This window comes from Dryobates pubescens, chromosome 33, assembly GCF_014839835.1.
Source record: "Dryobates pubescens isolate bDryPub1 chromosome 33, bDryPub1.pri, whole genome shotgun sequence".
Taxonomy (NCBI): Eukaryota; Metazoa; Chordata; class Aves; order Piciformes; family Picidae; genus Dryobates; species Dryobates pubescens.
In genome coordinates, this window is record NC_071644.1 from 6,811,543 (window position 1) to 6,835,894 (window position 24,352).

At 60.1% G+C, this 24,352-nt stretch overlaps 1 protein-coding gene across 1 annotated transcript in view; it reads left to right on the plus strand.

Annotated features, from left to right (window-relative positions):
• Positions 1 to 21,476, plus strand: part of LOC104305936 (tyrosine-protein phosphatase non-receptor type 11) — a 45,796-nt gene extending 24,320 nt beyond the window's left edge. The window contains exons 2-15 of the mRNA XM_054175779.1: positions 1,480 to 1,602; positions 6,474 to 6,668; positions 10,721 to 10,913; positions 11,030 to 11,149; positions 11,445 to 11,558; positions 11,986 to 12,082; positions 12,614 to 12,693; positions 13,812 to 13,967; positions 15,139 to 15,270; positions 16,004 to 16,158; positions 17,525 to 17,592; positions 18,866 to 19,017; positions 20,327 to 20,427; positions 21,371 to 21,476. Coding sequence (XP_054031754.1) covers positions 1,480 to 1,602; positions 6,474 to 6,668; positions 10,721 to 10,913; positions 11,030 to 11,149; positions 11,445 to 11,558; positions 11,986 to 12,082; positions 12,614 to 12,693; positions 13,812 to 13,967; positions 15,139 to 15,270; positions 16,004 to 16,158; positions 17,525 to 17,592; positions 18,866 to 19,017; positions 20,327 to 20,427; positions 21,371 to 21,455 — 1,771 coding nt within the window. The 3' untranslated portion in view covers positions 21,456 to 21,476. The remainder of the gene's footprint in view (positions 1 to 1,479; positions 1,603 to 6,473; positions 6,669 to 10,720; positions 10,914 to 11,029; positions 11,150 to 11,444; positions 11,559 to 11,985; positions 12,083 to 12,613; positions 12,694 to 13,811; positions 13,968 to 15,138; positions 15,271 to 16,003; positions 16,159 to 17,524; positions 17,593 to 18,865; positions 19,018 to 20,326; positions 20,428 to 21,370) is intronic.
• Positions 21,477 to 24,352: the final 2,876 nt, after the last annotated feature.

Here is a 24,352-nt window from a genome sequence, read left to right on the forward strand (position 1 = left end):
CTCTCCCCCTCCCCGCTCACTCCTGCCCTGCAGTGCTGCCTGTGGCTCCCCTGCTCCTCTTTGCTCCTGCAAAGTGGGATGCTGGAGCCAAGCAGGGCCACACCAGGGTGGAAGGGAGCCTCGAAGGGCATCTTGGCAACCCCTGCATTCAGCAGGGACAGCTCCAACTACAGCAGGCTGCCCGGGACCACATCAAGGCTGATCTTGAGGGTCTCCAGGAACAGGACCTCAAGCACCTCCCTGGGCAGCCTGTTCCAGTGCCTCACCACCCTCCCTGTGCAGAGCTGCCTCCTGATGTCCAACCTACCTCTGCCCTGCTCCAGTTGCAAACCACTGCCTCTCATCCTCTCCCCACAGCCCCTTCTGAGCAGTCCCTCCCCAGCCATCCTCCAGGTCCCTTCCAGGGAGTGAAATGCAGCTCTGAGGTCTCCCTGGGGCCTTCTGCAGGCTGAGCAGCCCCAATTCATTCAGCCTGTCCTTAGGGCAGAGGTTCTCCAGCCCTCTCTGCTCATCTCTGTGGCCTCCTCTGGCCCCACTCCCTCAGGTCCATGCCTCTCTTGTGCTGGGGGGTCCCATAGCTGGGCACAGCACTGCAGGTGAGGTCTCAGCAGAGCAGAGCAGAGCCTCAGAGTCAGCTCTGCCCCCATGAACTGTCTCCTGCAGCATGACCTAACCCTGAGCAACACTTTCAGGACTGAGCTGACTCACTTTGGGCTGCTGTGTGTGTGACCTGTGAGGCTGCTCCAGCGAGGCTGGCCCTCAGGAGGGGGATTTTCAGTGCCTTCTGAAACACACAGCCACGAAGCTGGGACACCATCAGCCTGGTGTGCATGGTGTGGGGAAGCACCAGCCCTTGCCATCCCACCAAGGAGATATGTCAAGGCTGATAGCATCAGAGGTGAGGTCAGCAGGCACTTGGAAGGTGAAGATGGCACTGCAGGAGCAGACAGTGTGATGCAACATTTCCTCCCTTGGGGTGAGCTGTCTCTGTCCTGCTAGCCATGGGCACCACCTGCCCTGCTGAGCAGCCCCTGGGCTGCTGCTTCCCAAGGCCAGGCAGTGGGTTTGGCACAGCAGTTGTGCAGCTGGGGGCCTTGGCCTCCCTAGAGCTCTCTTGGGTTGTGCTTGGTCTGAGGAGGACAGAGTCCCTTGGGAAAGTCCCTCCTCTTGGAAGGAGCCTGAGAAGACTTTCTGGGTCTGAAATCATCTGAATGGAGAGGTTCCTGCAACACAGAATCCTAGAAGGGACCTCCTGAAGTCACCTGCCCCAGCCCCCTTGCAGCCAGCAGGGATGTCCCCTGCTGGATCAGGTTGCTCAGGTCCCATCAGGCCTGCCTTGGAATGTCTGCAGTTCATCTGCTGGGGAGGTCTGGGGCTCTCTGCCTGCCTTGCAGGTCAGAAGACAGGGTCTGAGGAAGGCAACCCCAGCAGGCTGAGGCTGCTCTCTGCTGCCTCACATCTCACCTTTGCACTTTGCAGGTGGTTCCATCCCAACATCAGTGGAATTGAGGCAGAGAAGCTGCTCCTGACCAGAGGTGTCCATGGCAGCTTTCTGGCCAGACCCAGCAAGAGCAACCCAGGAGACTTCACCCTCTCTGTCAGGTAAGCAGACAGCAGCAGAGGAAGTCTGGACCCCTCCAGCACTCCCTGCCCTGGTGAAGAGCTGTGCAAGAGACACTGAGGAGCTCTCTGTGGGAGCAGCTGAAGTGCTGCAAGAGTGGTCAGGGACTGGAACAGGCTGCCCAGGGAGGTGGTGGGGTCCCCACCCCTGGAGGTGCTCAGGAACATCTGGCCATGGCACCTGGGGGCCATGGTTCAGTGGCCTTGGGGGTGTTGGCTTGATGGTTGGACTTGGTCTCAGAGGTCTTTCCCAGCCTGAATGATTCTGTGGTCCCACATCCAAGGGCCACTTCGCTCTGCCCTTGCCCCTGGCCTGCCAGGGTTAGCTCTGTGCTTGTGGCAAGGGCTTTCCAGAGCCAGTGGTGCCTGCCCTCCTCCTCCTGCCCTCCTGCCCTCCTCCTCCTGCCCTCCTGCCCTCCTCCTCCTGCCCTCCTGCCCTCCTCCTCCTCCCCTCCTCCTCCTGCCCTCCTCCCCTCCTCCTCCTGCCCTCCTCCCCTCCTCCTCCTGCCCTCCTGCCCTCCTCCTCCTCCCCTCCTCCTCCTGCCCTCCTCCCCTCCTCCTCCTGCCCTCCTGCCCTCCTCCTCCTCCCCTCCTCCTCCTGCCCTCCTGCCCTCCTCCTCCTGCCCTCCTCCTCCTGCCCTCCTCCTCCTGCCCTCCTCCTCCTGCCCTCCTCCTCCTGCCCTCCTCCTCCTGCCCTCCTCGGTGAGTGCCTTCCCCTTGGGGTCTTCTCCTCTCCCTGGTACCTTCCCCCCACTCAGATGGCACAAGGTGTGGCTCCTCTCAGCTGGAGCTGGAGCAGGACAGAGTGAATGAGGCTTTGCTCTCCCTGGGGTGCTTTGGCTTCCTTTCCAAGGGTTTCCAAGGAAGCACTGCAGATACCTTTCAAGAAGCACCCAGACCAGAGGTGGCAGGAGGAGAAAGTACCTTGAGGAAAGCAATCAAAACCTCTTCTTCTTTTCAAACCACCTCCCCCTCAACCCCCTCAGCTTCTTCAAGGGCTTTGTTTGAAAGGGGAAATGCAGCTCCTGTCAATTCCAGAGAGGATGTGGGCTGGGGAGGAGGCAGGCAGTGGAGTGCTGGCTGACCAGACCACACACCAAGTGACCCTGTGCTGGGCTGGACCCAGAGCCATGGCCTCAGGAGGGGCTGGGGAGCCACAGTGCTGAACTGAGGAGGAGGCTTCCATGGAACTCTGGGGCTACTTTGTCCTGCCCTTCTCTCCCTCTCCCCCTCTCCCCCCTGCCCTTCTCTCCCTCTCCCCCTCTCCCCCCTGCCCTTCTCTCCCTCTCCCCCTCTCCCCCCTGCCCTTCTCTCCCTCTCCCCCTCTCCCCCCTGCCCTTCTCTCCCTCTCCCCCTCTCCCCCCTGCCCTTCTCTCCCTCTCCCCCTCTCCCCCCTGCCCTTCTCTCCCTCTCCCCCTCTCCCCCCTGCCCTTCTCTCCCTCTCCCCCTCTCCCCCCTGCCCTTCTCTCCCTCTCCCCCTCTCCCCCCTGCCCTTCTTCTCTCCCCCTCTCCCCCCTGCCCTTCTTCTCTCTCCCTCTCCCCCCTGCCCTTCTTCTCTCCCCCTCTCCCCCCTGCTCTTCTTCCCTATTTCAGCCTTCACCATTTCACCAACATGAAAGAAAGGAAGAGAAAGGAGGGAAGGAGCAAGAGGAAAGCAGTAAAGGAGCAGGAGGAAAGGGAGGAAGGAGGGAAGGAGCAAGCTGGAAGGAGGGAAGGAGGGAAGGAGCAAGCTGGAAGGAGGGAAGGAGCAAGAGGAAAGGAGGGAAGGAGCCAGAGGAAAGGCAGAAAGGAGAAGGGGGACCAAGGAAGAAGGGACAACCCTTGCCTCAGGGCCATGGACTAGAGGTGGGATGCAGCAGGAAGAAACAAGGAGCAAGGTCTTTTCTTGCCTCTCCTCTGTGCTGGAGAGGAGCAGAGTGGTGGTCACTGCAGTCTGGCCTCAGGTCCCCAAGCTGGAATGTTTTGGCTCCAGGAAGCCTCCTGGCTATCCAGCTAAGGAGTTGTGCTGCTGAGGAAGCTCAGCTTGGCATGGAGGCAGCTCTCATGCCATGTGCTGCCAACCAGAGCTGGCAGCTGGGACTGAGCGGTGCTGCAGCCCGGGAGGAGCTGTGGCTGTGAGTCAGAAGCAGCCACAGCCTCCAGCACAGGGCAGCTGAGTGCTTGGGGCATCTCCTTGGTGCTTCATTTGCCCCCTGCAGCCAGCTTGTGGAGGGCACAGTCTCATGGCTGCTGCTCCTCTGCAGCCCAGCTCTGCTGCCCAGCCTGCAGCAAGCTTCAGGAGGAGAGGATGGGAAGGAAAGGAGCCTTGATCAATGCCCTCTGTGTTCAGGGTGACCCTGAGGGCTCATGGGGTAAATGCCCCTGCCTGGCTCTCTGCTTTTCATCCCTGAAGTGCTCCAGGGTCGGGGTGGGGGGTGGGGGGTGTCTGTGAACTGAGCCTTTTGTTGGGCTGTGGGGATGGAGCTGTGGGAAGCAGGGAGCTTGGGAGCCTGAGGCCAAGCAGCAGCAGCACAGCTTGGGCTGCTGCCTCCTGGGCTGCACAAAGGCTCCTCAGGTCCAGCTGCTGGTGTGGATGGCAGCAGTGGCTCCTCTTGGTGCTGGGAGTGCTGGCTGGCAGCTGGGCTCTTACAGCCACCTCTCCTTTCAGCCTTGGTGAGCTCTGCTCTCCCCCTGGGTGAGACAGGGCCAAACCTGGCAGCCTCTGCCCCTGGGGCAGCTGGAGCTGGTGTGGCAGCCCAGCTCTCAGCTAAGCAGATGCCCCAGGAGGAGTTAACTCTCTCTCTAAGCACCCAGCAGTGATGCCCAGCAGCTTCCTCTACGTGGGGGGGTGGCAAGAGGGCAGATTCTGTTCAGTGGTGCCCAGTGGCAGGACAGAGGGGTGGCTGGCACAAACTGCAGCTCAGGAGGCTCCCCCTGAACACGAGGGGAGAAGCTTCTTGCAGCCCTGGGGCAGGCTGCCCAGAGAGGTTGTGCAGCCTCCTGCCCTGGGGAGATCCCAACCCCCTCTGGACACTGTGCTCCTGGGCAAGCTGCTGTGGCTGCCCTGCTCTGGCAGGGGGTGGGGGCTGGGCTGGGTGATTCCCAGGGGTCCCTGCCAAGATCTGCCAGGCCCAGGAAAGCTAAACAGGAGGAGGTTTTGTGGAGCTGGGGCTGGGCACCCAAGCCCATCCAGAGCCTTTCCCCACAGTGCTGAGGAGGCTGCAGCAGGAGCCCAGCACTGCAGAGAGCTCCCCAGCCCCTTCCATGGTGCAGCTCTTCATGCACAGGCCCTGCAGCTTTTCTCATCCCCCCTTCCCCCTCTGAAATGCCTTTTCTGCCTGCCCTGGCACACTGCTTCTGCCACCTTGAGCCTCCTGCATGTCCTGGTTGCTTTGGCAACAGATTGAGGCAGGCTTGGAGCAGCTCAGGGTGGGAAAGGAGGAGCCATGTGCCCAGGTTTCCCCATCTCTCTCTCTCTCTGACCCAGCTTGTCCATCAAGCAGAGGGCTTCCAGCCATGGCTCCCCAGCTCAGGGGGGCTGCTGCTTCAGTGCCTTGGAGAGGCAATGAAGCTGCTCCTCAGAGCTGAGTGTGGCCTTCTCAGAAGGGGAAGGAGCTGTGCCAAGGTGCAGGTGGCTCGTGGAACAGGCTGGCCAAGGCTTCCAGCCAGGCTGCCCTGAGCCTGGGGGGCAGCACTGGGGAGGGGAAGGCATTAACCCTTCCAGAGCAGCTGATTAGGGCTTGAAAGTCATGGAATCACTGAATGGTCTGGGTTGGAAGGGACCTTGAAAGGGACCTTGATAGGGCTTGCAAGCCACAGAATGGTTTGGGTTGGAAGGGACCTTGACAGATCATAGAAACATAGAACCAAGCAGGTTGGAAGAGACCTCAGAGAGCATCAAGTCCAAGCTGGCACCCAACACCTCCTGACAACTAAACCATGGCTCCAAGTGCCACATCCAATCCCCTTTTGAACACCCCCAGGGATGGGGACTCCACCACCTCCCTGGGCAGCATATTCCAGTGGCTAACAACTCTCTCAGTGAAGAACTTTCTCCTCCCCTCCAGCCTAAACCTCCCCTGGCACAGCTTGAGACTGTGGCCTCTTGTTCTGGTGCTGCTGGGAGAAGAGACCAACCCCCACCTGGCTCCAACCTCCCCTCAAGGTCATCAAGTCCAACCCAGCACTGCTCAGGGCACCACCAAACCATGGTCCTCAGCACCACATCTCCAGGGCTTTGAAACCCCTCCAAGGATGGGGACTCCACCTGTGCAGCCTGGGCCAGGCCTTGACAAACCTTTGGGGGAAGAAATTGTTCCTCCTGCCCAACCTCAGCCTCCCCTGGGGCATCTTGAAGCTGTTTCTTCTTGTCCTGCTGCCTGTTTCTTGGGAGAAGAGGCCAACATCCCCCTGGCTCCAGCCTCCTCTCAGGGAGCTGGAGAGAGCAATGAGGTCTCCCTCAGCCTCCTCTTCTGCAGGCTAAGCAACCCCAGCTCCCTCAGCCTCTCCTCCCAGGGCTGTGCTCCAGACCCCTCCCCAGCCTGGTTGCCCTTCTCTGGACACGTTCAGGATCATCCAGTCCAGGCTCCCTGCCAGAGCAGGGCTGTAGGTCAACAGCTGGATAGAACTCAGAGGTCTTTCCCCACCAGCACAGTTCTGTGATCCCTCCACTGCTGGCCTGGGAGCGTGCAAGGTGTGGAGTCAGTGCTTTGGCTGAGGAGCCTTGGCCGAGGAGCCTGCATCCCTTCTCCTGCAGACCTGTGATGAGCCTGAGAGGTGTCTGAACCACCAGAGAACACGAGGTGGGGCTTCAGGAGGCAGGATGTGGGCAGCAGGATGCCCTCCTGACAGCCTCCTTTGCCTTCCCTCTGCAGAAGGAACGATGAGGTGACCCACATCAAGATCCAGAACACAGGGGACTACTATGACCTGTATGGAGGGGAGAAGTTTGCCACCCTGGCAGAGCTGGTGCAGTACTACACCGAGCAGCAGGGGCTGCTGAGGGAGAAGAACAGCAATGTCATCGAGCTCAAGTACCCCCTCAACTGCCAGGACCCCACCTCAGAGAGGTAAGCCAGGCTCTGCAGCAGCCCTGCCTGCCCCTGGGAAGCTTCTGGCTGCCCAGGGAGCTCAGAGTGGGCAGCTGCACCTGCCCTGGGGGTGGGCACGGAGCTCCACAGCCAGGGTGGGGGTGTGGAGGTGATTTTGGCTGTTGTGAGCATCCAGAGCTGCACAGCAGTGTCAGAAGGGTTGCCCATGGGGATGGGCTGCCTGGGGAGGTGGTGGAGTCCCCAGCACTGGGGGTGTTCAGGAGGAGGCTTGATGGGGTGCTTGGTGCCATGGCTTAGGTGATTAGGTGGTGCAGGATGATAGGTTGGACTGGATGATCTTGAAGGTCTCTTCCAACCTGGTTTATTCTGTTATTAAGTCCCTCCCCAGCTCTCCTGTAGTTCCTTTCAGGTCCTGGAAGGCAGCTCCAAGGTCTCCCTGCAGCCTTCTCCAGGCTGAACAGCCCCAGCTCTCTCAGCCTGTCCTCACAGGGGAGGTTCTGCAGCCCTCTGCTCATCATATCCTGAGAAGGATATTGATCATGTCCAGAGAAGGGCAACCAGGCTGGGGAGGGGTCTGGAGCACAGCCCTGTGAGGAGAGGCTGAGGGAGCTGGGGTTGCTTAGCCTGCAGAAGAGGAGGCTCAGGGGAGACCTTCTTGCTCTCTGCAACTCCCTGAAGGGAGGTTGGAGCCAGGTGGGGGTTGGGCTCTTCTCCCAGGCAAGCAGCACCAGAACAAGAGGCCACAGTCTCAAGCTGTGCCAGGGGAGGTTTAGGCTGGAGGTGAGGAGAAAGTTCTTCCCATAAAGAGATTGGCCCTTGGGATGTGCTGCCCAGGGAGGTGGTGGAGTCCCCATCCCTGGAGGTGTTCAGGAGGGGCTTGGATGTGGCACTGGGAGCCATGGTTTAGCTGTCAGGCGGTGCTGGGTGCCAGGTGGGACCTGATGCTCTCTGAGGTCTCTTCCAACCTGGCTGACTCTGTGATCCATTGCCTCCTCTGGAGCCTCTCCAGCTGCTCCTTCTCCTTCTCACGGATGGGGATCTCCAGCTCCCTGCAAGCAGCAGCTTGCCTTGGGCTGCTTCAGCTCATGAGTGACCTCCTTCCCTCCCCCTCATCCGTGGCACTGCAGTGAGCCCTCTGTGCCCTCTCCTCCCCCTCGGGTTCCCTGGGCTGGAGAGGGGAAGGCAGCGGCAGGCTGCTGGCGGTGCCCCAGCGGCTCCCTCCGCAGTCTAACTTTAGCAGCTGAAGCTGTGCCCACTCTCAGTTCCTGAAATGGAGCCCAGGCACTCCCCTGCATGCCACCCCCTGAGCTGCTGGGCCAGGCCCTGGGAAGTCCCTGCAGCTCACATGCTGCCCTTGTTGCCAGGGCAGTTTCTTTGCTGCTCTGCAGAGCAGCTGGGCAGCTGCTCAGGTTAGCAGAAGCCCTGGGGAAGTGGCAAGAGACCTCTGAGAGCATCCAGTCCAACCTCTCCCCCAGCACCATCTGATCAACCAACCATGGCACCCAGCTCCCCATCCCCTCCTCCTAAACACCTCCAGGGATGGGGACTCCACCACCTGCCTGGGCAGCACATCCCAGTGGCCAATGACTCTCTCTGGGAAGAACTTTCTCCTCCCCTCCAGCCTAAACCTCCCCTGGCACAGCTTGAGACTGTGGCCTCTTGTTCTGGTGCTGCTTGCCTGGCAGAAGAGCCCAACCCCCACCTGGCTCCAACCTCCCTTCAGGGAGTTGCAGAGAGCAAGAAGGTCTCCCCTGAGCCTCCTCTCCTGCAGGCTAAGCAACCCCAGCTCCCTCAGCCTCTCCTCCCAGGGCTGTGCTCCAGACCCCTCCCCAGCTTTGTTGCCCTTCTCTGGACACCTTCCAGCATCTCAACCTCTTTCCTAACCTGAGGAGCTCAGAACTCAAGCTGTGGCCTGAGCAGTGCTGAGCAGGGAGCTGTAGAGAGCCATGAGGTCTCCCCTCAGCCTCCTCCTCTCCAGGCTGCACACCCCCTGCTCCCTCAGCTGCTGCTCCCCAGCCCCTGTTCTCCAGACCCTTCCCCAGCTTCGTTGCCCTTCTCTGGCCCCACTCCAGCCCCTCAATGTCCTTCTTGGAGTGAGGAGCCCAAAACTGAGGCCAGGATTCGAGGTGTGGCCTCCCCAGTGCTGAGCACAGGGTGGGGATGTTCTCTGCCCTGCTCATCTCTGGCTGCTGCTGTCAGCTTTGCCCTCCAGGGCAGAGTTGCTGGGACGTGAGGTGATGCCACTGCATCTCCCCTGCAAGGTTATTTGGAGCCTGGCAGCTTTGGTCAGCAGGCCAGGAGCCAGGTGCCTTCAAAGTGGGGCCTGTGGCATCTGCCCAGAGCCCCTGCTGAGGTGGGGATGGAGTGTGGGGGTGATGGAAGGCAAGAAAAGAAGCCCTGCTCCTCTCCCAAGGGTTGGGTTTGTGCCTGGCCAGGCGAGCTGCAGAGCCAGAGCATGGAGCTAGCAAGGCTGAGCTGCTGCTTGAGCTCTCTGGGTGGATGGTTGTGTGCCAGACACGGTGGCAAGGCTGCCACAGGCTCCTGGGGGAGCTGGTTCCAGGAGAGCCTGAATGCCACTGTGAGTATGGCAGCAGGAGGAAGGGTTAGGAGGGAGTAGGTGGAGAAAGAGGATGCATGCAAGGTGGGCACAGATGGAGAGGTGGAGCAGCTTGGAAGAGCTGAGCACAGACCTCCCTGCACGTTGTGAGCACCACTGGGCTGGGAAGTGGCTGCAGGAAGGGCTGGAAGGGGGAGGAGGAGGGAATGAGCTGGGAGGGGAGCAGCAGGAGCCACAGCCAGAAGGACCCCTCTGAAAAGCCTCCCCCAAGCTGTGTCAGAGCATCTTGAACTCCTTGATCTTAAAAGGTCTTTTCCCAGCCCCTCCTATGCTTCTCTCTTGCTCTTGGCCAGTGTTGCCCAGGCTGGTGCCTGACTGCAGCCTGCTGACCCCCAGGGCTGCTGCCCAGGGAAGCAGAGCCACCTGCAAGTCAGACCTGCCAGAATCCCTGCTCCTCAGAGCCCTGTCCCTAGGTGCCAGTGCTTGTCACACCTCACATGGCACTTGGGAGGCTCTGATGCCATTTCACATTTAGCTGGAGGGCTGAGCTAAGCCCTGACACTTCCAGCCTCAGGCAAAGGTACTGGGATGACATTGCAGCCGCGGTGGAGGAGAGTCCCTGGGGACTGCTCCTAAAATAGCTCCAGCTGGTGTCGTGCCAGAGGGCTGAGCAGGCAGATGGGGAGCCTGGAAGTGGGTTTCCCATCACCAGCAGCCCCAGCAGAGAAGGTAGCTCTTTGCCTGAGGGCAGTGGTCTGCTCTGCCCTGGGGAGGTCTCGTCTGGAGGGCTGGGTCCAGGGCTGGGCTCCTTGCTGCAGCAGACAGGGAGCTGCTGGAGAGTGTCCAAGAGAGGCTGTGAGGAGGATTGAGGGAACAGAACATCTCTCTTCTGAGGCAAGGCTGAGAGCCCTGGGGCTGTCTAGCCCAGGGAGGTGGTGGAGTCACCATCCCTGGAGGTGTTTAGGAAGAGCCTGGATGAGGCCCTTGGTGCCATGGTTTAGTTGATCAGATGGTGTTGGGTGACAGATTGGACTGGATGATCTCAAAGGTCTTTTCCAACCTCGTTAATCCTTCCCTTCTCCTTCCCTTCTCCTTCCCTTCTCCTTCCCTTCTCCTTCCCTTCTCCTTCCCTTCTCCTTCCCTTCTCCTTCCCTTCTCCTTCCCTTCTCCTTCCCTTCTCCTTCCCTTCTCCTTCCCTTCTCCTTCCCTTCTCCTTCCCTTCTCCTTCCCTTCTCCTTCCCTTCTCCTTCCCTTCTCCTTCCCTTCTCCTTCCCTTCTCCTTCCCTTCTCCTTCCCTTCTCCTTCCCTTCTCCTTCCCTTCTCCTTCCCTTCTCCTTCCCTTCTCCTTCCCTTCTCCTTCCCTTCTCCTTCCCTTCTCCTTCCCTTCTCCTTCCCTTCTCCTTCCCTTCTCCTTCCCTTCTCCTTCCCTTCTCCTTCCCTTCTCCTTCCCTTCTCCTTCCCTTCTCCTTCCCTTCTCCTTCCCTTCTCCTTCCCTTCTCCTTCCCTTCTCCAGGTGGTACCATGGGCACCTCACTGGCAAGGAGGCAGAGAAGCTGCTGACAGAGAAGGGCAAGCCAGGCAGCTTCCTGGTGCGGGAGAGCCAGAGCAAGCCGGGGGACTTCGTGCTGTCGGTGCTGACCAACGAGGACAAGCTGGAGAGCGGGGACCGCAAGCCGCACGTCACCCACGTCATGATCCACTACCAGGTGGGAGCGGCCCTGCTGCCCCTGCCCACCCCCTGCAGGGGTCTGAGCCAGCTGGCAGCCGTGTCTCCGTGTCCCCTGCCCAGGTCTCAGCCTGGTTTTGTCACTCTCTGCTGCAGCCAGACGGGAAGTACGACGTGGGGGGAGGAGAGCGCTTCGACACGCTGACGGACCTGGTGGAGCACTACAAGAAGAACCCCATGGTGGAGAAGTCTGGAGCTGTGGTTCACCTGAAGCAGGTGTGAGGGCTGCTCTGGCACATGTCTGCTGGTTGCTGGGCTCTGCAGGAGCACACAGAGCTGGCCCTGCTCTTCGGGACCTCCCTGCCCCTACAACAACATCCTGCTGGTTGCTTGTCCCGCTCGGCCGGGCTCACGGAGGGGTCCCTGGCCGTGCACCCAAGGCTTCAGGAAGGGACTCAGCTCCTGCCACTGCCCCCCAGGGATTCAGGAGCTGTTTATGCAAGGGGGGCACGAGCTGGTTTGCTGCTCCTGGTTGCTCCTGGTGGTGATTTCTGTCCTCATCTGCCCGCAGCCCTTCAACGCCACACGCATCAACGCAGCCAACATTGAGAACAGGGTGAAGGAGCTGAACAAGATGGCAGATCACAGTGAGAAGGCCAAGCAAGGGTTCTGGGAAGAGTTTGAGGTATGAGCTGCTGCTGTGCTCTGTCCCTCTGGGGCCCATGGGGGAAGCAGACCAGGTCTGCATGGCAGTGTGAAGCACTGAGGGCCTCTTCTCGCTGCTGCTTCTCCTTCCCCTGTCTTCTGTGTTCAGCTGAGTTATTTCTTGGTCCTTTACGTCCCTCAGGTCCCTTTCCCCCTCATGTCCAAGGCTGTTTCTCTTTCCTCAGCCTAGACCTGCATGGCTTTTGTTCCCTGCAGGGATCTGTGCCTTCTCCCCTCCATTAACTCTCTCATCAAGCTGCTTCTTGGCTGCCTTTCCCTTCCTGCCAGCACTCCCTCTGCTCTTCTCAGCGTTAGGAAGCCAAGCAGCTAGTGGCAAGAGAGCCCTTCCTTTGCTTCTGCCTCCCCTTTGTTCAGAACACTTTGTTCTCTTGTTCTCTGCTCCCCAGATGCTGCAGCAGCAGGAGTGCAAACTCCTCTACCCCAGGAAGGAGGGACAGCGACCGGAGAACAAGGCTAAGAATCGCTACAAGAACATCCTTCCCTGTAAGGAGAGCCTGCCAGCCTGCCTTGGGGCTTCCAGCCCCCTTTCTGCAGCCTTCCCTGGGGCCAGGTCCCCTTGCAGAGCTTTCAGAGCCTGGCTGAGATGCAAAGAGGTCTCCAGGGTCCTGGGGAATGGTCTTAGAATCAGTTTGGTTGGAAGAGACCTTTCAGATCCTGGCTGAGTTGGAGAGTGGTCTCCAGGGTCCTGGGGAGTGGTCATAGAATCAGTTTGTTTGCAAGAGACCTTTCAGATCCTGCCTGAGTTGGAAAGAGGTCTCCAGGATCCTGGGGAATGGTCTTAGAATCAGTTTGGTTGGAAGAGACTTTTCAGATCCTGGCTGAGATGGAAAGAGGTCTCCAGGGTCCTGGGGAATGGTCATAGAACCATTTTGGTTGGAAGAGACCTTTCAGATCCTGGCTGAGTTGGAAAGAGGTCTCCAGGGTCCTGGGGAAGGGGCTAGAGCCTTGTGGCTGCCCTGTGCCAGCCCATCTGTGCCCCCAGGGGTGCTGATCCTGGGCTCTCTTCTCCTGCAGTTGACACCACCCGGGTGGCACTGCGGGACGTGGATGAGAGCGTGCCTGGCTCGGACTACATCAATGCCAACTACATCAAGGTACTTGGGGAAGGGAAGGCACTGTGCTGGGGGGGCTCTCTTCAGCCCAGTGCTGTGTTTCTGCTGGCTAAGTGCAGTAAGGGTGCCAGCTTTGAGGGCATGGCCCATCAGGACCAGTATCTTTCACCAGATCCAGGCCAAACACTGGATTGTCCTACTGTATCCCATGGGATCTCATTCTCCATGTCCTGTTTGCCCCTGAGAGTATCTCAACCCCCTCCTTGCTCCTATGGAAGAATATCTCAACCCCCTCTTTGCCCCTATCTAAGTATCTCAATCCCCTCCTTGCCTCTGAGAGTCTCTCCATCCCCTCCTTGCCTCTGAGAGTCTCTCCATCCCCTCCTTGCCCCTATCTGAGTCTCTCCATCCCCTCCTTGCCCCTATCTGAGTCTCTCCATCCCCTCCTTGCCCCTATCTAAGAGGCTCTCCATCCCTTCCTTTTCCATTCCTGCTCAGGAGGTCCCTGAGGATTGAGCCAGGCTCTCAGTGACCTGAACATGATCTCCAAGGTCAAATCCTGGTTGCCCTCTGTAAGGCAGGAGCTGCTCCAAGCTGCCTTTCCAGCAGTGCTGCTCTAGCACTTCAGCCACCAGCCCTGGGGAAGCCTTCAAGGGGGCTTCCTTCCAGCCACATCCACCTGCAACCTGTGCAGCTGCCTGCTGGCAAGAGCCTGTGGCACAGCAGTGTGGGTTCCAGAAAGGTCCCTGGGGGGGCAGGCAGGGTATTTTGCTGGAGCAGCTGGGGGGAGGAGAGGTGTGCTGGAGGGGAGGAGAGGTGTGCTGGAGGGGAGGAGAGGTGTGCTGGAGGGGAGGAGAGGTGTGCTGGAGGGGAGGAGAGGTGTGCTGGAGGGGAGGAGAGGTCAGGAATCAGAGCATCATCAGACAACTGTCAGGGTTGGAAGGGACCTCAAGGCTCAGCCAGTTCCAACCCCCCTGCCATGGCCAGGGACACCTCACACTGCAGTAGGTTGCTCAGCTTGATAGGGGCTGGAAGGGACCCTCTGGGGGTCACCCTGTGGCCTCCTGCCTGGCTGAGTGCTGCTGGAGGGGCACGAAAGCAGTCCTCGGGTTCCTCAGCGCTGGCTTTGCTTTCCCTCCCTCCTCTCCTCGGCTCCTCAGAGCATCCCCGAAGAGGGAAGGAGCTCAGAGCACGGCAAGGTCTACATAGCCACCCAGGGCTGCCTGCAGACCACGGTGAATGACTTCTGGGCCATGGTGTACCAGGAGAACAGCCACGTCATCGTCATGACCACCAAGGAGGTGGAGCGGGGCAGGGTGAGAGCGGGCAGGGGGCCTGGGGAGGGCAGGTGGAGGCTGGGGAGGGCAGGTGGAGGCTGGGGAGGGCAGGTGGAGGCTGGGGAGGATTCTTTACAAGGAGGGTGCCCAGGGAGGCTGTGGCTGTCCCCCTCCCTGCAGCTCTTCCAGGGAGAATGGGCAGACATTCCTGCCAGCACTGCGAAGCTGCAGGGTGAATGCACTGCTGGGAGGCTGCTGGAGTCCTGCAGCCTGCACAGAGAGGCTGTGGAGCCTCCTCCTCTGGAGGCATTCCAACCCCACCTGGACACTGTGATCCTGGGCAAGCTGCTGTGGCTGCCCTGCTTTAGCAGGGGGGGTTGGACCTCTCCAGAGGTCCCTTCCAACCCCCACCATGCTGGGATTGTGCAAAGGGAAGCCCTGTCCCCCATCCTGCAGCCCAGGGGACTCAAGGTCCCTTCCAGCCATGCATGGGAGATGTTTCTCCCCTGAGCAGGCTGCTGTGGGTGCTGCCTCTCCCTGGAGCTGCTCCAGGCCAGGCTGGATGAAGCCCTTTGAGCGACCTGGGCTGGTGGGAGCTGTCCCTGCCCATGGCTGCAGGGGGGGGTTGGATCTGGATGATCTTGAAGATGCTTTCCAAGGCAACCTGATGTGTGGCTGAGTGTGAGGGGTGCTGAGGAGCCGTAAGGGGTGCTGAGGGGCTGGAGTGTGGGGTGCTGAGGGGCCGTGAGGGCTGCTGAGGTGTCCTGGGGGGTGCTGAGGGGCAGTAAGGGGTGCTGAGGAGCTGTGAGGGGTGCTGAGGAGCTGTGAGGGGTGCTGAGGGGCTGGAGTGTGGGGTGCTGAGGGGCTGGAGTGTGGGGTGCTGAGGTGCAGTGCGGGGTGCTGAGCTGCCCTGCAGGGTGCTGAGGTGCCCCGGGGGGTGCTGAGCTGCCCTGCGGGGTGCTGAGGTGCCGTGTGGGGTGCTGAGCCGCCCCGGGGGGTGCTGAGGTGCAGTGCGGGGTGCTGAGCTGCCCTGCGGGGTGCTGAGGTCCCGCGGAGGGTGCTGCGCCGCCCCGGGGGGGGATGCTGCGCCGCCCCGGGGGATGCTGCGCCGCCCCGGGGGATGCTGAGCCGCCCTGCGGGGTGCTGCGCCGCCCCGGGGGGGGTGCTGAGCCGCCCCGGGGGGTGCTGAGCCGCCGTGCTGTGCGTGCAGAACAAGTGCTTCCGTTACTGGCCGGAGAAGAGCTGCAGCAGGGAGTACGGCAGCGTCCGGGTGCGCGGCCTCAGCGAGAGGGAGGCGCAGGGCTACTGCCTGCGGGAGCTGGAGATCCTCCGGACCGACAGGGTGAGTGCTTTGCTCCGGCTGCTGCTGCTGCCTGTGCTGGAGAGAGCCCGCAGGGGAGGCTGTTCAGCCCGGAGAGAAGGCTGAGGCTCTCTGCTCCCCCCCGGGGAGACCTCCACCTGCAGTACTGCATCCAGTTGCAGGCTCCCCAGCTCAGGAGGGACAGGGATCTGCTGGAGGGAGTCCAAGGGAGGGCTGCAGGGCTGGAGCACTGCCCTGGGAGGAGAGGCTGAGAGCCCTGGGGGTGTTCAGCCTGGAGAAGAGAAGGCTGAGGAGGGATTTGATAAATATCTGAGGGCTGGGGGTCAGAGGGGACAGGGCCAGGCTCTGCTCAGCTGCACCCTGGCATAGGCCAAGGGGCAATGGATGGAGACTCCAGCCCAGGAGGTTCCACCTCACCATGAGGAGGAACTTCTGCACTGTGAGGCTCCCAGAGCCCTGCAGCAGGCTGCCCAGGGAGGTTGTGGAGCCTCCTTCTCTGGAGCCTTTCCAGCCCCATCTGGATGTGCTCCTGCTCTGGCAGGGGTGGGGTTGGACTCCAAGACCTCCAGAGGTCCCTTCCAAGCCCCAGCATCCTGGGATCCTGAACTTGCCCTGTGGGAAGCAGCTGTGGCTCTGCCAGCTGGGTTTCCCCTACTTCATCCTCTCCCTGCTTGAAGCTCTCGGCCCCAAGCTTTGCTGGTAAGAGAGGAAGAAACCTCCTGGAGCTTTCTGAGCAGGTTTTTGCTGCCAGCAGGGTGAGCACCCCAGGCTGGTGAAGCATTATCAGTACTTCAGCTGGCCAGACCATGGGGTGCCCAATGAGCCAGGAGGGGTTCTGAGCTTTCTGGACCAAGTGAACCGGGCGCAGCGCAGCATTCCAGACACGGGGCCCATCGTCGTGCACTGCAGGTATGGACCCCCGGGGCTGGCAGCAGGCTCTTCCTCTCAGGGCAGTCCTCCTGCCCCTGTGCTCAGCACTGCTCAGGCCACACCTGGACTCCTGTGTCCAGTTCTGGGCCCCTCAGTTTAAGAAGGACATGGAGAGGCTGGAAGGTGTCCAGAGAAGGGCAACAGAGCTGGGGAGGGGTCTGGGGCACAGCCCTGGGAGGAGAGGCTGAGGGAGCTGGGGTTGCTTAGCCTGCAGAAGAGGAGGCTCAGGGGAGACCTTCTTGCTCTCTCCAACTCCCTGAAGGGAGGTTGGAGCCAGGTGGGGGTTGGTCTCTTCTCCCAGGCACCCAGCACCAGAACAAGAGGCCACAGTCTCAAGCTGTGCCAGGGGAAGTTTGGGCTGGAGGTGAGGAGAAAGTTCTTCCCAGACAGAGAGATTGGTCACTGGGATGTGCTGCCCAGGGAGGTGGTGGAGTCCCCATCCCTGGAGGTGTTCCAGAGGGGATTGGATGTGGCACTTGGTGCCATGGTTTAGTCAGGAGGTCTGTGGTGACAGGTTGGACTCGATGATCTTTGAGGTCTCTTCCAACCTTGGTGATTCTGTGGTTCTGTGTTACCCCTGAAGCTCATTCTCACCCTCAGCTAGGGTAGAAGTACACACATGGCAAAATCCAGGCCATCACTGGTGGTAGTGGAGGGAAGAGCAGGGCTGAGACCTCCAGGTCCAGGTTCCAGGGATGGAACAAGAGGAAACAGCCTCAAGCTGCACCAGGGGAGGTTTAGGTTGGGGCATAGGATAGGATAGGATAGGATAGGATAGGTTTAACCAGGTTGGAAGAGACCTTTGAGGTCATCAAACCTATCACCCAGCACCATCTGATCAACTCAACCATGGCACCAAGCACCCATCCAGTCTCTTCCTAAACACCTCCAGGGATGGGGACTCCACCACCTCCCTGGGCAGCACATCCCAGTGGCCAATCTCTCTTGCTGGGAAGAACTTTCTCCTCCCCTCCAGCCTAAACCTCCCCTGGCACAGCTTGAGACTGTGTCCTCTGAACAAGTTCTTTCCTGCAAGAGGCAGTGGCAGAGGCTGCCCAGGGAGGTGGTGGAGTCCCCATGCCTGGAGGTGCTCAAGGAACATGCAGGCATGGCACTGTGGGGCATGGTTTAGTGTTGGGTTGATGTTGGGTATTGACCTCGGAGATCCTTTCCAACCTCAGCAGCTCCATGATGCAGCCTGCTAGGCTGTGATCTCCTCAGGGGGAGCACTTGGCTGGGCTTATCTGCTGGCAGCCATGGCACATCTGCCCAGGCTGGGGGCAGGCAGGGGGAGGGTTGGAGCTGAGCTGACCCTGGGGACTGTCTCTTCCTTTCCTCCTGCCAGCGCGGGGATTGGACGCACAGGAACCATCATTGTCATCGACATCCTGGTGGACATCATCCACAGGCAAGGTACTGTCTGCTCCCTGCCTCCTGCCTTTCACCTCTGCCCTGGCTCTGGCCACCTCTGGGGCAGCCCTGTGTTGTGCAAGCAGCGGCTGCCTCGCCTCCAGGCAGGGGCTTTGGCTCGGCCAGGGCACAGCGTTGGCCTGGGCTTAGTCTGGCTGCAGGGTCAGAGGGGCTTTGGGACAGCCCTCTAGTGAAGGAGATGCTTTCAGCAGCACAGCACAGGAGACTCTGCTTCTTGGCATCAGTGGGGGCACTGCTTGTAACCATAGAATCAACCAGGTTGGAAGAGACCTCCAAGGTCACCCAGCCCTCCCCCATCACCCAGCCCACCCCACCACCCAGCCCTATAAGGGCTTGTGGGGACAGGACAAGGGGCAGTGGCTTGAAAGCAGAGCAGGGCAGATTTAGGTTGGACATGAGGAAGAAGTTAGGCCACACCTGGAGGCCTGTGGCCAGTTCTGGGCCCTTCAGTTTAAGAAGGACATTGAGAGACTGGAAGGTGTCCAGAGAAGGGCAACAGAGCTGGGGAGGGGTCTGGAGCACAGCCCTGGGAGAAGAGGCTGAGGGAGCTGGGGTTGCTTAGCCTGCAGAAGAGGAGGCTCAGGGGAGACCTTCTTGCTCTCTGCAACTCCCTGCAGGGAGGTTGGAGCCAGGTGTGGGTTGGGCTCTTCTGCCAGGCAAGCAGCACCAGAACAAGAGGACACAGTCTCAAGCTGTGCCAGGGGAGGTTTAGGCTGGAGGTGAGGAAGAAATTCCTTCCAGCAAGAGAGATTGGCCATTGGGATGTGCTGCCCAGGGAGGTGGTGGAGTCCCCATCCCTGGAGGTGTTCAGGAGGGGACTGGATGTGGCACTTGGAGCCAGGGTTTAGCTGTCAGGAGGTGCTGGGTGCCAGGTTGGACTTGATGACCTCTGAGGTCTTTTCCAGCCTGGGTGATTCTATGATTCTGTAATTCTGATTCTAAGTTCCTGACTGTGGGGGTGGTGAGGCAGCTTGCCCAGAGAACTTGTGGATGCTTCAAGCCTGGAAGTGTTTAAGGCCAGGCTGGATGAGGCTTTGAGCAGCCTGCTGTGGCAGGAGGTGTCCCTGCCCATGGCAGCGGGCTTGGAACTGGCTGATCTCTAAAGGTCCTCTCCTACCTGAGCCCTTCTCTGAGTCCCACGGCTTTTGCTGGTGCTGTGGGCAGGCAGGCACACTGCAGGCTCTCTGGGCTGGCTTAGAGGCAGGAGGTTTTCAACCTTCAGCTCCTTGAGCTTGACCTCGTGGCTGCTGGGCAGGGCTGGACTGCGACATCGACATCCCCAAGACCATCCAGATGGTGCGCAGGCAGCGCTCGGGCATGGTGCAGACGGAGGCTCAGTACAAGTTTGTGTACATGGCTGTGCAGCAGTACATCGAGGCTGAGCAGAAGAGGCTGGAGGAGGAGCAGGTGAGTCAGCTTGCCTCCAGTTGGAGGCCTCTGGTGTGCCCCTGAGGGCAGGGCTGGCTCTGGCCCCGCCGGGGCGAAGCGCGGGGTCCTGCGGCTGGGCAGCAGCACAGGCTGGGAGGGGATCAGCAGCCCCAAGGAGAAGGAACCTGGGAGTGCTGGTGGGCAACAAGCTCTCCGTGGGTCAGCAATGTGCCCTGGGGGCCAGGAAGGCCAGTGGGATCCTGGGGTGCATCAATGAGTGTGGCCAGCAGAGCCAGGGAGGTTCTCCTCCCCCTCTGCTCTGCCCTGCTGAGACCTCCCCTTGAGTACTGCATCCAGCTCTGGGCTCCCCAGCTCAGCAGGGACAGGGAGCTGCTGGAGACAGTCCAAGGGAGGGCTGCAGGGATGATGAAGGGACTGCAGCACTGCCCTGTGAGGAGAGGCTGAGAGATCTGGGGCTGCTGGTCTGGAGAGGAGAAGACTGAGAGGGGATTTAATCAATGCCTATAAATAGCTGAGGGCTGGGGGTCAGGAGGGAGGGGACAGGGACAGGCTCTGCTCCCTGGGATAGGACAAGGGGCAATGGATAGAAACTCCAGCCCTGGAGGTTCCAGCTCAACATGAGGAGGAACTTCTGCCCTGTGAGGCTCCCAGAGCCCTGGAGCAGGCTGCACTCTGAGGGACCTGGAGCATCTCTGGGAGGAGGAAAGGCTGAGAGCCCCTGGGGCTCTTCTCTGGAGGGATTCCAACCCCCCCTGGCCATTGTGCTGCTGGGCAAGCTGCTGTGGGTGCCCTGCTTTAGCAGGGGGGTATGGACTGGAGGAGCTCCAGAGGTCCCAGCATGGTGGAGGTGGAGTCCCCATCCCTGGAGGTGTTCAAGAGGGGCTTGGATGTGGCACTTGGAGCCATGGTTTAGTAGTGTCAGGTTGGACTTGATGACCTCTGAGGTCTTTTCCAACCTTATTGATTCTAAGTTCTTGGCTCTGGGGGTGGTGAGACAGCTTGCCCAGAGAACCTGTGGGTGCTTCCAGCCTGGAGGTGTCTAAGACCAGGCTTCTCTGATTCTGTAGAAGCCAGGGCAGAGCTCAGGCCACACCAAGCACCCCTTCCGCTCCCTGGGCCTCAAATGCCAGCATCAATTTGGTTGGAAGAGACTTTTCAGGCCATCAAGTCCAACCCTGAACCCAGCACTGCTGGGGCACCACTGAGAATGCTGCAGATGGAAAGGAGCCTCCCACCCAGTGTCCCACTGCTGGGACCTGGTGGGGCTTCCTTCTGTGTCTGCTTTGAGGGGATTCTCTATTTGGATTGCCTTTGCTTTCCCTTGCAGAGGAGCAAAAGGAAGGAAAGAGACTACTTGAACATTGGCTACCCTCCCATGGACAAAGGCAGAGCCAAGGGGCAGCCCCCCTCACCACGGAGCCCATCTGGGTAAGCTGAATGCCCTCAGGGATCTCTGAATTGCCTTCTGGATGGCTTCTGAATGGCCTCAGGACTTCTGCAGCAGTAGAGAGGAGAAGCTCCAGCACTTATCCTTTGCCAGCCTGCCTCTCCCATACCTGAAACCTGAGCAGCTGGTGGCTGTCCTATGGGAATCATGGGATCAGAGAATTGTCAGGGCTGGAAGGGACCTCAAGGCTCAGCCAGCTCCAGCCCCCTGCCATGGGCAGGGACACCTCACACCACAGCAGGTTGCTCACAGCCACCTCCAGCCTGGCTGCAAACACCTCCAGGGCTGAGGCTTCCACCACCTCCCTGGGCAGCCTGTGCCAGGCTCTCACCACCCTCCTGGGCAACAACTTCTTCCTCACATCCAATCTGAACCTTCCCATTCCTAGTTTTGCTCCATCCCCCCCCCCAGTCCTATCCCTCCCTGACACCCTCAGAAGTCCCTCCCCAGCTTTCTTGTAGCCCCTTTCAGACACTGGAAGGCCATAATGAGGTCTCCTTGGAGCCTTCTCCTCTCCAGACTGAACAACCCCAACTCTCTCAGTCTGCCCTCATAGCAGAGCAGCTGCTGGGGGCTGGTGAAGGAGGCTGGGGTGTTGTGAAGGAGGCTGGGGGCTGGTGAAGGAGCCTGGGGGCTGGTAAGGATTTGAAGTTGAAGGCTGTGAAGCTGGGGGCTGTGAAGCTGAGGATTTTTGAGGGGTGTGAAGGTGAGGACCGGTGAGGGCTGTGAAGCTGATGGGTGGTGAGGGCTGGTGAGGGTTGCCCGTGGCCGTTCAGCCCAGGGCTGCTCCCTCTCTGGCCGGGAGCAGGTGAGCCAGGGCTGGGGAGGGAGAGGGGAGCTGGCCAGGGCATTAGCCATTTCCTGCCCGCGGGCCGCGTTCCCGAGCTCCGGGGCTGCGCACTGCAAGGCTTTGTCTCTCGCCAGGGCTGAGGATGAGTCAGCTTCCGTCTACGAGAACCTGAACGTCAAGAGCCCGAAGGGCTCCGGGCTGAGCGGCGCGGGGCGGTAGAGGCTGAGCCGCGGGGAGGCTGCGCAGGTAGGAGCGCTGGGAGCGTCCCCGCGGCCCCTTGGCATCTCCTCCGTGTGGCAGTGAGGTGTCAGCCGGGAAAGACATTTGCGGTGCCACCAGGGAGTGGGATCTGCTCTGGGGGCTGTTAGGAGGAAGCTGACAGGCTTCGAGGGCAGGCTGTGAGCTTTCACGTGCTGGCAATCACAGGCTGGGTTGGGTTGGAAGGGACCTCCCCAGAGCTCATCCAGGCCACCCCCAGTGCACTCAGCAGGGACATCCTCCCCTAGATCAGGTTGCTCAGAGCCCTGTCCAGCCTCACCTTGGGTATCTCCAGGGATGGAGCCCCAGCCACCTCCCTGGGCAGCCTGCTGCAGCGTTCCAGCAGCCTCTCCTGGTGCAGAGCTTGTAGCTTGGTAACCTCCTCACTGTGCTTTTCTCCCCAGGGTTCACCTTGCTGCCCTTCTGCAGTGCAGGATCCTGCAGTGTTTCCTTCCACCCTTTCCAAGAGCTGCAATTCTGGACAAGTGGGCTTTGGGTCTTTGCCCATTTTGCCTTCCCCAAGCACCTTGGACTCAGTGAGGAAGCGAAGCAGCTGACTGGCAGAAGCAAGCAGCATCTCCTCACCCCCCACCCAAGACCATGCCTTGACCTAACTTATTCATGAGAAGGATCTTCTCCCATTCTCCCTTGTCCCAGTAGGTTGATATTTATGTGGAAGTGCCTCTGGACCTTCATGAGGGCAACCAAAGCTCTCCTGGGGGTGATTCTGGGGGGGAGGGGAGGGTTGTGTTGGGGTTGGTTTGTGGTTTGTAATTTAAGAGCCTTATTTTTCACACACCAGTTGCCCAAAGGCCTTGCTGGCTTAGGAGCTTTCCTCCCCAGGGGGGGTTGCCCACCTAGGGCTGTGAGCAGAGGTGTTGGTAGGCTTGGAGCTGTTCCCATGAGGTCAGTCAGTTCCAAGCTGGAAGTGTTTTTAGCCTGTGCCCTGGAGTAGCTTTTGCTGCCTTGTGAGGGTGAGGGAGAGAGAGCACTGCCTGGCCCCCTCCAGGTGTTGGCACCTCTTGATTCTTCTGCCCCCCCTGCTTCCTTTGGGCTCCACCAGCTGTAGGTTTCTATGCAACCCTGCCAAAGCACACTGAGCACTCCCTGCTGCTGTGGGGCAGCAGCTGCCCGTGCCTGAGAGCCTGCTCTGCCCTGCAGGGCTGCCTCGCTGCCTTTGAGCCAGAGCTCAGCGTCTCCACCTCCCTTCTGGGTCCTGAATGCTGAGCTCAGGGAAATCCCACCCAGCTGAGTGGTGCTGAGGAGCAGGGAAGGAGCTCTGACTGCACTGTGCCTTCAAGCCACCCTTAGGAAGAGCCTAAGAGGCTCGACTGAGCTGAAGCCTTTGAGCTGCTGGGCTCCCCCTGAGCTTTGGTGCAGCTCTGCCCTCGCCTTGCTGGGTGACCTCTTTTTGTTTTGCCTGCCTGCTGCAGCTCCCTGGGAAGGGCAAATGCTGTGTGTGTGGGGGGGGGGAGGTGGGATGCTGCAGGGGTGGCTGGGACCTGGGGGGTGTCACTGCCTGCAGTGTTCCAGCTCCAGCCGCTCTTGCCTGGGTGCCTGCCAGCGCTGCCTGCTGCTCCAGCCCTGCAGCCTGCCAATGGTCCAGCACCTCTGCAGCAAGCACCCAAAGGTGCTGTCTGGTGGGGAGTGCTCAGGTGCCACTGCCTGAACCTCCAGGGCCAGCCTGGAGGGCTGCTCTTGAGGTCCTCCCTAGGAGCTTGCTGCATGCCTGGGGTGCTGGTGCCTGGGGGGCTGGCTCCACGTGTGGAGCAGAGCCCCAGCACAATGTCACACCTTGGCTGCCCCTCCTGGTTGGTCTTTCCTCATCCCTTGCCCCAGGGACAGGAGAGCTGGGTTCTTTTTTTCTCTTTTTTTACTTGCACTTTCAGTGGATGTTGAATAAATGTTGGAGCTTCCCCAGGCTTTTGCTGGGGTCTGCCTTGGTTTGTTTGAAGCTCTCTCGGAGCAGTTTGCTTTGCAGGGGAGGGACTGGCAGCTGCTGCTGTGGGCAGGCTGGGTGCTTCCCAGCACCCAAATGGTCAGGGCCCTCTTCTCACAGGGCCCTCTTCCTGCTTTGACTCTTCCTTTGCCACCAGGCCTGAGGCAGAGGTTCAGCTGCATCGTAGCTAAGCCTTCAACCTTTGCTTCCAAGCAGGTGGGGAGGAGGAGAAGGGCAAAGGGGCAGCCCCCACAAGGGTGCTGGGACAAGGCTGCCAGGAGAGAGTTGTTAGCCATTGGGATGTGCTGCCCAGGGAGGTGGTGGAGTCCCCATCCCTGGAGGTGTTCAGGAAGAGGGGATTGGATGTGGCACTTGGAGCCATGGTTTAGCTGTCAGGAGGTGCTGGGTGCCAGGTTGGACTTGATGACCTCTGAGGTCTTTTCCAGCCTTACTGGTTCCAGGGGTCTCTGAAGGGGGGCTGCAAGCAGGCTGGGGAGGGACTTTTGGCAAGGGGTTGTGATAAGATGGGAGGGAATGGATTGAAGCTTGAGGAAGGCAGATTCAGACTGGGGATGAGGAAGAAATTCCTTCCAGTGAGGGTGGGGAGACTCTGGCACAGGCTGCCCAGGGAGGCTGTGGAGGTGTTCAAAGCCAGGCTGGGTGAAGCCTTGAGGAGAAAGTTCTTCCCAGAGAGGGTTGTTGGCCACTGGGATGTGCTGCCCAGGGAGGTGGTGGAGTCCCCATCCCTGGAGGGGTTCAAGAGGGGCTTGGATGTGGCACTTGGGGCTATGGTTTAGCTGTCAGGAGGTGTTGGATCATAGGTTGGACTTGATGATCTCTGAGCTCTTTTCCAACCTGCTTGATGGATTCTGTGAGCAGCTGGAGCTGGGAGGACATCCCTGGGACCCATTTACCCCCA